Source organism: Oncorhynchus mykiss, chromosome 9, assembly GCF_057628025.1.
Source record: "Oncorhynchus mykiss isolate SJ-2025 chromosome 9, ASM5762802v1, whole genome shotgun sequence".
In the NCBI taxonomy this organism is placed as follows: domain Eukaryota; kingdom Metazoa; phylum Chordata; class Actinopteri; order Salmoniformes; family Salmonidae; genus Oncorhynchus; species Oncorhynchus mykiss.
In genome coordinates, this window is record NC_143030.1 from 73,884,855 (window position 1) to 73,896,963 (window position 12,109).

At 43.7% G+C, this 12,109-nt stretch overlaps 1 protein-coding gene across 1 annotated transcript; it reads right to left on the minus strand.

Annotated features, from left to right (window-relative positions):
• Positions 1–4,036: 4,036 nt before the first annotated feature.
• e1 (type II keratin E1) lies at positions 4,037–9,704 on the minus strand. The gene is made up of 8 exons (NM_001124743.1): positions 8,986–9,704; positions 6,762–6,970; positions 6,520–6,676; positions 6,254–6,418; positions 5,869–5,994; positions 5,527–5,747; positions 5,278–5,357; positions 4,037–5,160 (listed from the first exon to the last, which is right to left on the minus strand). Exons 1-8 carry the CDS (start codon positions 9,610–9,612, stop codon positions 4,889–4,891), a joined length of 1,857 nt encoding a protein of 618 aa, NP_001118215.1. The 5' UTR covers positions 9,613–9,704; the 3' UTR covers positions 4,037–4,888.
• Between the last annotated feature and the right edge of the window lie 2,405 nt (positions 9,705–12,109).

The window sequence follows — 12,109 nt, forward strand, 5'->3', positions numbered from 1 at the left end:
GGTCACTGTTTCAAATGCTAAGTTTTTTTGCATTTTTGGCTCAAATCCAATGCAAGTCATTGGTACCTATATTATAATTGTTGCTCTTTATTAACACATCATCTATAAGAAACTTCAATGAGTTGTGATACATGTTTACATGATTCGGACATGAAGAGTAAAAATGCTAATATAGGTACCATTAACTTGCATTTCATTTGTGCTCCAAATGCTAAAAAGATATATTTTGAAACAGTGGCCAGGTAAACAAAACCAATGCATGGAGTGTGGTCATACCTTGTCCATAGACTGCTTACACAGGGTAAGAAAACAGTGCCATTTTGTAATTTGGATGAACTATCCCTTTAATAACTTAGTGGTTAACTAGATTATAGTGAGGATAAATTCCTCAATGTTGTGTTACAGGCCTTGACGATGTGTCATTACATTTGGCTATTTTGTGGTTTGAAATCGAATTCTTCACGAGTCAGCTCACACTTTGACACTGCAAAGAGCCGTTCACGTCTGATTGCATCTTGTTTTCCTGGTGGCAAAAAATTCTAATAGTTCCTTCATTTCAGTTTATGTGGCAAAACAAGAAAGAACCGTGTGGAGAATCATTGTACCATATAAACCAATGAAATATATTTTCCATAAACAAATATGTTGTATTTTCAGCTGGTGTACAAAACTGAATGTAAAAGACACAAAAACAAAACTTAGATCTATCGCTTTTTAGACTTGCTTTCAATGAGAATGACAGATCTGTAGCATGTACGCTGGGAGTCAGAAAGCAAGTGCAGGTGATGAGTTTAATAATAAACAGACCGTTTGCCACAATAACAGCCACGAGCCACGTATAGACATGACACACATAGTCAAATACTGCCTGGGGACTGGAACTAAGGGAGTGACAGATATAGGGGAGGTAATCAGTGAAGTGATGGAGTCCAGGTGTGCCTAATGATGAAGCGCAGGTGCGCGTGATGATGAATGCCAGGTGTGCATAATGATGAATGCCAGGTGCGCGTAATGATGAATGCCAGGTGTGCGTAATGATGAATGCCAGGTGCGCGTAATGATGAATGCCAGGTGTGCGTAATGATGAATGCCAGAGGTTGTAATCTGAATATAGGGGAAAAGGCCATTTCTAAACACGGCATGAGCCATTCTTACTAATCCGTTAGAAAACCAGTTAGGATTTAAGTACAATTTTTGTATTACTGAATCCTTAAGTGAGAGGGTCAATCATTTCTTATTTAATAATTGCAGCCCTCCGAAATCATATTCATTATTTAAATTGTCCCGTTTAATTTTTGGTCTGTCTTGCTGTTCCAAATCAAATGTAATATTTTTTGTTCATATATTTTAAAAACAAGTTGTTTGGTATAGTCCGGGCCATAAGTACATAGGTAAACTGCGATATGACTAAAGAATTAATCAGGATGATTTTTCAACAAATAGACAGGTGTTTACCTTTCCATGGTAGCAAGATCCTATCTATTTTTGATAACTTTCTGTAAAAATGTATTGGAGTTTGATCGTTTCTTTCTTTCGGATATGTCACGCCATGACCTTAGTATTCTTTGTTTTCTTTATTATTTTGGTTAGGTCAGGATGTGACATGGGTGATATGTGTGTTTTTGTCTCATCTAGGGTGTTTGTACTGTCTAGGGGTTTTGTAGATTTATGGGGTTGTTTCCATCTAGGTGTTTATGTAGGTCTATGGTTGCCTAGATTGGTTCTCAATTAGAGGCTGGTGTTTATCGTTGTCTCTGATTGGGAACCATATTTAGGCAGCCATCTTCTTTGGGTATTTCGTGGGTTATTTTCTATGTGTAGTTGCCTGTTTCAGCACTCTTTAGCGTAGCATCACGGTCGTGTTGTTGTTTTTGTTTAAGTGTTATTTGTGTTTTTCGTCATTCAATAAAATAATGGATTCACACCACGCTGCGCTTTGGTCCACTTCTTACGACGATCGTGACAGGATATAAATAGCGAGTCCACTTCACCGTCTGACCTTTTTATTGGTAAACTACACGGTAATGAAAAATATTTTAAAAAATGCGATCCAATATGTAATATGGTACAGTTATCATACAGTTGAAGTCGTAAGTTTACATACACTTAGGTTGGAGTCAATAAAACTTGTTTTTCAACCACTTCACAAATTTGTTAACAAACTATAGTTTTGGCAAGTCGGTTAGGACATCTACTTTGTGCATGACACGTAATTTTTCCAACATTTGTTTACAGACAGATTATTTCACTTATAATTCACTGTATCACAATTCCAGTGGGTCAGAAGTTTCCATACTTTAAATTGACTGCCTTTAAACAGCTTGTGAAATTCCACAAAATGATGTCCAGGATTTAGATGCTTCTGATAGGTTAGTTGACATCATTTGAGTCAATTGGAGGTGTACCTGTGGATGTATTTCAAGGCCTACCTTCAAACTCAGTGCCTCTTTGCTTGTCATCATGTGAAAATCAAAATTAATCAGGCAAGACCTCAGAAACAAAATTCTAGACCTCAACATGTTTGGTTCATTCTTGGGCGCAATTTCTAAACGCGTGAAGGAAAAGAAAACCGCACACTGCTCTTTCCTTCACCTTCAACTGTTGTCATCCACCTGCAAAAAAGATTGCTCAGATGTGCAAATGACTTTTTCAAACACCTGAAGGTACCATCGTTATGTTTGGAGGAAAAAGGGAGAAGCTTGCAAGCCGATGAACACCATCCCAACCGTGAAGCACGGGGGTGGCAGCATCATGTTGTGGGGGTGCTTTGCTGCAAGAGGGACTGGTGCACTTCACAAAATAGATGGCATCATGAGGTGGGAAAGTTATGTGGATATATTGAAGGAACAATCTCAAGACATCAGTCAGGAAGTTAAAGCTTGGTCACAAATGGGTCTTCCAAATGGATAATGACCCCAAGCATAACTGAAAAATTGTGTGCGAGGAAGGAGGCCTACAAACCTGAATCAGTTACACCAGCGCTGTCAGGAGGAATGGGCCAAAATTCACCCAACTTATTGTGGGAAGCTTGAGGAAGGCTACCCGAAACATTTGACCCAAGTTAAACAATATAAAGGAAATGCTACCAAGTACTAATTGAGAGTATGTAAACTTCTGACCCACTGGGAATGTCCTGAAAGAAATAAAAGCTGAAATAAATGATTCTCTGCACTATTATTCTGACATTTCACATTGTTAAAATAAAGTGGGGATCCTAACTGACCTAAAACAGGGATTTTTTTACTTGGATTAAATGTCAGGAATTGTTAAAAACTGAGTTTAAATGTATTTGGATAAGGTTGTATCCAGAGAGGTGAGAGAGATTATCTAGATCCTCTTTGAGGCTGTGGAGCGTTCCAAATTGCAGATTTAAAAGAAAACATGACCACTTTGATTTAAGCCTGTGGCAGCAGGTAGCCTAGTGGTTAGCGTCTTGGGCCAGTAAAATAAAGCTTGATAGATCGAATCCCTGAGCTGACAAGGTAAAAGTCTGTTGTTCTAACCCTGAATACGGCAGTTAGTTACCCACTGTTCCTGGACCGTCATTGAAAATAAGAATTTGTTTTTAACTGACTTGCAAAGTAAAATAAAAAAAGCCCTGAATCTCTAGCCCATTGATATTACTGTTGGATCTAATTTTAATAGCTAGAATTTCGATGGTCATAATAAACACATATGCCGATAATGGACAACCTTGTTTCACTCCTCTTGACCTTTTAATACTTTCTGAGAAGTAGCCATTATTTACTATTTTACACCTAGGGTTACTATACATAACTTTAACCCATTTTATAAGATATTCTCCAAAATTGCAATAGTCCAGGCATATATATATCAATTCTAGTCGTGCTCAATGGCCTTTTCAAAATCAGCTGTGAATACCAATGCAAATACAAAGAGGTCATTTACAAGTAAGTTAACTCTTTGTGAACTTTAAAAGTGTGGTTGCTTTTAGTAACCCTATCAGCCCTCTCAGTAATGTCATTGTGTCTATGTAGAACAGATATAGTAAGAAGAGAAAGAGTGAACACAAGTATTTTATAGAACTCCGATTTATTCACAATGTTTTGGTTGTACATGATCAATAACATTCAATAAATCTGGGTGTACCAGTCAGAATGACAAGAAAAACACTGTTTGCAAACAGCAGTGGAGAACCCATTGTCCCTGTGATAGGGAGAGTTAAGAGTTAATGCTAGATTATTTACCTCAGAGCAAAGGGCGACACTTTAGTGTGGCTGCTTATGTTGATCTCCTGGCAGTCCCCACAATGCATAGCAATATGGGGGCAGCGAAGCAGTGGGGACGGGGGGTTGGGAGGGGGGGGGGGGGTGTACTCTGTACTTGTCAGCTGTCTCAACATTGAGTGAACAGCATGGCACGTCTCTGCCAGGCCCATTTGGAGGCTATGTGTGCAAAGGGAACCTACTGTTACCTTATGAAATGCACTGTCACAGCACTGTCAACCAATATTGTGTCTCCATGACAGGCACCATCCAGCAACTAAAGACAGCCAGGCTGAATGTAGAGTGAGCAGACTCACTTCTCTGCTGCAGGTTCTTACTATCTCTCTGCCTCCATCTTTGTTGGTGTATGTTCTGAATCTGTGAGGGACAGGATACTCAGTGCAGGAATAAATCACATGAAATATTGGGCTGGAAAAGATCTGTCAGTTGCATTCAAAGTGCATCCAGTAATTCCTATCAGCCAGTAACTATGGGGCATATGCAGCTAAGGAGGTCAAACCACCCTGGGTTATAATGTAGATCAATAGATGCTCTGTGCCTGCATGTGACAGGAGGAGTTTGTAACTTGCTTTGGTTGTCGAGGAAGAGAGGGAGAGGAGGAGGTGAGGGGGAGGTGGGGACAGCCAGACAGACTTCTGTGTTTAGAAGCGTCTGGATGTGGAGGTCATGGAGGAACGGGACATGGAGACACCACCACCGCCGCCGCTCATGCCGAATCCACTGCCGCCGCCACCACCGCTCATGCCGAATCCACCGCCGCCACCGCCGCTCATGCCGAATCCACCGCCGCCACCGCCACCGCTGCTCATGCCGAAGCCGCCACTGCTTTTCATGGACATGCTACTGCCACCTCCATATCCGAAGCCACCTCCACCGCCTCCACCACCACCCATGCCGAATCCACCGCCGGAGCCTGGGAGAGGAAGATGGAAGGGGCGAAGTCAGTACTTGGACTAATCAGACCGATTGTCTTCACTGTTATCATTTTCTTGTCTAACTGAATTTGAATGCATATGTATGAGGTTCTTACCGCCGCCGCCACCACCACCACTGCTGGAGGTCTGTACGTGGATGGTTGCAATTCCACCTCCAGTTCCACCTCCGGTAATCCTTTGAAGAGATTCATAGATTAGTTGACATGATCACTAAGCATATACTACAGTGAAAGAGCTGACTTAATTTAAAATATTTTCAATTACTTGTGTTGAGCCTTTACCTTTCCTATCCATGCATTTGGTACGTTTTGTTTCACTATCTATTTATTTGATTGTGTAATTACCTGCTCTCCTCTCCTTCCAGTAGTTTCCTGTAGGTAGCGATCTCAATGTCCAGGGCAAGTTTGACGTTCATCAGCTCCTGGTACTCGCGCACCTGCCGGGCCATGTCCTGCTTGGCTCTCTGGAGGGCTTCCTCCAGGTCCTTGATGCGGAGCTTGGCGTCCTTCACCGCCATCTCCCCGCGCTCCTCAGCCTCTGCGATCTGGTTCTCCAGGTTGGCACGCTACAAGGTAAAAGAAAGACAAGATCAGAAATCAGATTGATGTTTTCACTTAACGGAATATTAGTGTCGTGCCAGACCTGATACTATTTTGAATTGGCCGTCTTTTGACAAACTACTGTACCTGTCCTTTGACGTTCTCGATCTCGTTTTGGAGACGGCTGATCATGCGGTTCAGCTCGGCCATCTCTGCCTTGGTGTTGCGCAGATCATCCCCATGTTGTCCTGCAGAGGACTGCATCTCTTCAAACTGGAGGAATAGAGGCCCAGGCATGAGTCAGTGTGAAGCCTATATGTTATTATGTACTGTACCTAATTAAAGGATATCCATAAAAATCAGTGGAGGCTGCTGAGGGGAACGGAGCGAATGGAATGGCATCTAACCATGTGTTTGATGTATTTTATACCATTCCACTCATTCCGCTCCTGCTATTTCTACAAACCCATCCTCCCCAATAAATGTTGCCACCAACCCCCTGTAATAGAAATATACTGAAGTCTCCTCATACCTTCTGCTTGTACCAGGACTCGGCCTCGGCTCTGCTGCGGTTGGCGATGTCCTCATACTGGGCGCGCACTTCAGCCACGATGGAGTCCATGTCCAGGTTACGGCTGTTGTCCATCTCCACCACCACTGAGGTGTCCTTGATCTGGCCCTGCAACTCACTCAGCTCCTGGAGAGAGAGAAGGAGATAGGAGGAAGTCAGGAAAGCCGTAATGTGGATAAAAAATAAAAATGTTTTTAAAGCTTATTGTATTTTGACATGGTCCTCACTGCTTCATAGATGGCCCTGAGGAAGTTGATCTCATCCTGAAGGGAGTCGACCCTGGCCTCCAGCTCAACCTTGTTCATGTAGGCGCCATCAACATCCTTCTTGAGGAGGACAAACTCATTCTCCACTGAGGCACGCTTGTTGATTTCATCTTCATATCTACAAAAACACATGGCACATGGTTATATGGGGCCAGCATTTAGGACAGTTAGAGCATCCATGCAATGTCTGGTGTCGAACTCACTTGTTCTTGAAGTCCTCCACCAGACCCTGCATGTTCATCAGCTCTCCTTCCAGCTTGACCTTCTCTCCTCCCAGGCCATCCAGCTGTCTGCGCAGGTTGGCGATATAGGCCTCGAACATTGCATCGATGTTGGAGCGTGTGGTGGTCTGGTCCTGCAGGAGGCTCCACTTGGTCTCCAGCATCTTGTTCTGCTGTTCCAGGAAGCGTACCTGTGTGTTGTGATGCAAATGGAACAGTTACTATCAGGTGTCATAATTACAACTACAACCAGGGTTGCACACATCTTCCACTACAGAATACCAATCCGGGTTACGTAATATTTTATCACCTTGTATCATGTGATGTAGAAGCCACCGTGCTTCTACATCTGCATTGCTTGCTGTTTGGGGTTTTAGGCTGGGTTTCTGTATAGCACTTTGTGACATCAGGTGATATAAAAAGGGCTTTATAAATACATTTAATTGATTGATTTGATTTACATGCAATGCCATATGACTTGCCTTGGTAACATCTCCTTGGCAACGTTAACTTGTGTATTTATTTAGTGTCTCAAGACTTGCATTCACTAAGTTAATGAAGACGGTATGGTATGCCTGTAGTTGTTTATTGGGTCTCAGACAAAGCTGCTGTTACACCTCTGTATAAAAGGACTGACTTGCACACGCAGCCCTCTGTGGGCCCTTGTTAACAGGTACTGAGCTGAGCTCTTCCCTCAGGGCTGGGGCGGACAGGAAGACATCCATCCACTTTATATCTCTCTGTACTATGTGTGTTCTGTTCTAGTGAGGTGATGTTGCCTTGACTTGCCATAACCTGAACAAGTTTCAACAGTTTCCTGCTTACAGAAGATTCCTTCCATGTGAGGTACATGGGCGAGGCTGCACATCCCTGAGGAGGGAGGGAGTCTTAGCCTGCCACACCCGAGCCAATCCTCCCTTATTATCACCAATGGCAAGCCCCAGCAGATATGGCTGGGTTGCCCCGCCTTAGCCTGAGGTGGAATGGCCTAGTGAATGAACTTGCCTGCTGCCACACCCTGTAATTATAAGACATTATTCTACAGAATCTGAGAAATACCTGCCTGAGGGCATTTACTGTCCTGTTTTGGTAAAACAAGTCTTCATTGATTTACATTTGGTTGAGTTAGGGAATTAAGGGTTTATTAAATACAAATGTTTTGCAGAAGAAAGACAAATGAGATGACTGAATTTGATCTGTTCGACCGTCCAGAAAAAAAGCAGGTCCGAGTCTGTGAAAAGATGAAAATATGTATTTTCAATAACAGGGTGAGGCTAGGTGATTTCTATCTCTAACTTGAGAAGATGTCTGATCTTCACTATTGTCCATACCATCGTAGTCTGAAATAATTAAAGTATTTAGGAACAACCTCGATCACAACTTGCTGTTTCAGACAGATTGATAAAGTATAATTTTAGCCATATTAACTTCAAACTCTTGCAGGTGGGTCTCTGCCAGTTGTGAGGGAGAGATGGGAGAGAGGAGAAACTCTCAGGTGCACCATCAGAGACAGAGCATTCTATTGAAAGCCAGCGAGTCCCTTGCTGCTGCCATGGGAATGGGGCTATAACCTGATCCCGTCCCTCACTCCACTCAGAGTGGGCCCGTGGTTATAGGATCTGCCTGGGCTAGGGTTTCCAAACTCACCCCCCTCTAACTCACAGAGCCAGGGCAATTACAGTCTAACAAAACTACTCAAGCAGTGATGCACTTTCAGTTTCAATGCAACAGTCTGCACATTGGAACAAGGTGATATGCCCCTGTTTATACATTAAGGTAAAGGATACACCCTTGTTTTTACTTTAAGGCAAAGGATGCAGCCACTACATCATTCAGTGTATTTGTTTTCACAGCCAGTCCTAACTGGTTCCTATATGGTTAGGATTTCCGGGTGTTGCATAATGAGTGGCTGTGAAATATTTAGTGCAGCTAGTCAAGCGTGCAGCTAGTCAAGCGTGCTATTTGCAACCTGTACCATAAAACAGTATCCCAGCCATCAATTGCTATTGCAGATACTTTGCAGTATCTCTTTGCAGTGTCTGATTTGTAGTATACTGTATCTGCATCCTGTCTATGCTGGCATATGGTAGATGATGATCAATGCAATATATTTTGTTTACTTGGACAGGCCCATAGTCATGGCATACTTAATACTTTCAACATCCTGTTAGACGGAAGGGCTTTCAGAGAATAGAACACTACTGACCTTATCAATGAAGGAGGCGAAGCGGTTGTTGAGGCCTTTGATCTGTTCTTTCTCTTGGGTACGGACGGTCTGAATGTTGGGGTCAATGGCCAGGTTGAGGGGGGCTAGCAGACTTGTGTTGACTGTGACAGCTGTGATTGGGGCGAAGCCACCGCCGCCGCCGCCACCCATGCCGAAGCCTCCACCGCCGCCACCCATGCCGAAGCCTCCACCACCGCCACCCAGGCCGAAGCCTCCACCACCACCGCCCAGGCCGAAGCCTCCACCGCCGCCGCCCAGGCCGAAGCCTCCACCGCCGCCGCCCATGCCGAAGCCTCCACCTCCCATGCCTCCGCCACCGCCACCGCCCATGCCTCCACCACCGCTCATGTAGCTGTAGCTGGAGATTCCTCCACCACCACCACCACCACCCAGGCCGAAGCCTCCTCCACCACTGCCGCCTACAGAGCGTCTAACCGACGAGCTGCTCATACGGCTGGAGCCCATGGGAACTGCTGAAGAGGAGAAGCTGGAGAAGCTCTTCCTCACACTACCGCCGCCGCCGCCACCACCACCGCCGGAGCTGAATCCTCTGCTGGAGCCGAAGCCTCCGCTCATGCTGCCACTGCTCTTGTAACTGATGCTCATGGCTGCAGCTGTTCTGGTCCTCTGAGGGGGGTAGTAGAAATGGAGTGAGACAGAGAGGATTGGTGGTGCAGGTGATCTCACTAAGAGGAAAGTCAAGTCCCTCTGAGTGACTGCTCTCTGGAGGCGGCTGGCTTATATTTCCCTCTCAAGGGGTGGGTCTGCATGGCACAGGGCTCCTCCCCAGCATCTGCCTGCCTCCTAGTTCTCTCACCTGCAGGCTGAGGGGTTGGAGCGACCCAGCTCGTCAGACGGGTAGCCGCTGTAAACTAATCAGGCTTCCGGCACACCCAGGTGCACACTCAGAGGAATGGCAAACCCATTCAGTTATTTCTCAGAGACATTACTTTCTCAGGTGTATTGAAGACTAAATGTTCATCACATAATTTAATCTGGGGTTTTGTGCATGGTGATATCCAAAACGTCAGCTACTCTTTGCATGATTGAGCAAAGACTAATATCTGCATGGACTGTATAGGATAGGATAATATATCCTGCAGGTTGTGTTGGAATTGTTGAATGTGTAACATTTGCTGAAGAGACTGTACCACGCTTCCTAATCTCTCATCAGAAGAGGCTATCATCTCACTCATCCCCACAGAAACAGAGACTACAACTGTCTGGAAAACACAAACACTGCTCTGTTCCCTCTACTCAATGCCTCACTCACGGATACACAGACTGGATTGGTCGTCCGGGAGACTGGTCGTATCAAAATACCTGAGAATAGTTCAATGTTTTGTTCACATTCATCAGTGTTTGTTAGGATCTGTGACATTTTTATTTAGAGGTTGATAAATCCCTAACTACAATGTAGGTTTCATCTCTGCAGCACGACCCTAAGGGTTATTCGTACACCGTAGTGGGGTGACAGAAATGTATGGCACTACATTCTGTAGGTGGTGTTGCTGTGCTGGGAGGAATGTAACTGCCTGACTCTGTCTCAGCCTGTCTCTTGTATGTTTACTGTCTTGGTTACAGGGAGTTGTTCTGGAGTTACTCTTGATCTTGGTCGAGGGAATGACAAAAGTTTGAAAAAGAGCTGAACTGTGGGAGGGCAATGGAGATAAGGAGGGGATGCAGAAAAGGCGTAGAAGAAGACTAACTTTATTGTAGGCTTAGACAATATAAGAGTTATATATTTATAATTGTAGTCTGTGTGTTGCTATAGTTACCTTGTGAAGTCAAAACACTGTAAGCTCAGTGCTGTGGGGACACACATAGGTGTAGGATCTTAATTTGATCACTCATTTTGTTCCTGATAATTTTTCTGCACCGCAGGAAATGCAAACTTGTAGTGTATTCAAGGTTAAAAAGGTTTCTAAAGTAAAAAAAAATAAAAAAAATTAAAAAATGTCATTGAAATTTCCACTTTAAAATGCCAGACTTGATTTGCCCTAAAGAAAAATGCATTAACCCCTACAAAAATTGTCCATTAATTATAATCCACATAATGATATACATTTCCTGTTGCTGCAGGATTATTTTCCTGCTGTAGCAAACATGCTCAAATTAAGATTCTACATCATTATGTGGATTATAATTAATGGACAATAAGTAATTTGATCCGCTGAGAGAACCAGAGAAATAAAGCACAGAGAAAAATATTTACTCTGAGGGAGTGATTGAGTTGTCGGTGTTCTGAAGACATTTTTATGAAGTAAGGAGGGTGCTTTTGGCACAGTTTACTGGAACTTTGACAGTATTATGATAAAGAAAATAACTACAAGGCTATGATTCGTTTTTTATTCTGACAATTACCTTACTATTAGACATCTGATTTATTTATTGGCTCATTTTCTCCTGGTGAAGGGATAGGAGAGAAGCTAGCATGATAAGGTGAGCTGGTAGCATGCCCCAAGCCTTCCAGTCATCATCTATGCAGCAGTGGTCAACTCTTACCCTACTAGGTCCGGAACCTTCTGGTTTTCTGTTCTACCTGATAATTCATTGAACACACCTGGTGTCCCAGTTCTAAGTCAGTCCCTGATTAGAGGGGAACAAAAAAAAATGTTGTGGAACTGGCTTTGAGGTACAGAGTTGAGTTTGAAGGGATCTATGGCATTGGCATTGGCTGTCTTCTGTGTCTAGCCCTGCTACTGTATGGGCTGCAATGGGAAAGCATACCACCTACCGCTTTGTTGCCAAAAGACGCTAACATCTTGAAAAGTTTTTTAGGGGAGTCACACTATATGCAACATTTAGCGGTTTGTTATTTTATTGTAAATGGTTCTATACCGTAAACTGGCTATTTCTGGGTTACTAAATGCACTTTAAGTTGGTTTATTGTGCAAAAAATGGGAAGCTTAAACATGGCAGAGTGTCGCATTGACAGTTTAGAAGAAAGGACAGCGGTAGTGAAAATGAGAAGGAAATACTTGTTCAGACTTATTAAGCCATAGGTGGAGACATCCCTTTCTCCGTAGTACACCTAGAATGTCCGCAGGGTGCAAGTGAACTATGGGCGGGACACACCCTTCATGCCGTCACGCACACAGGG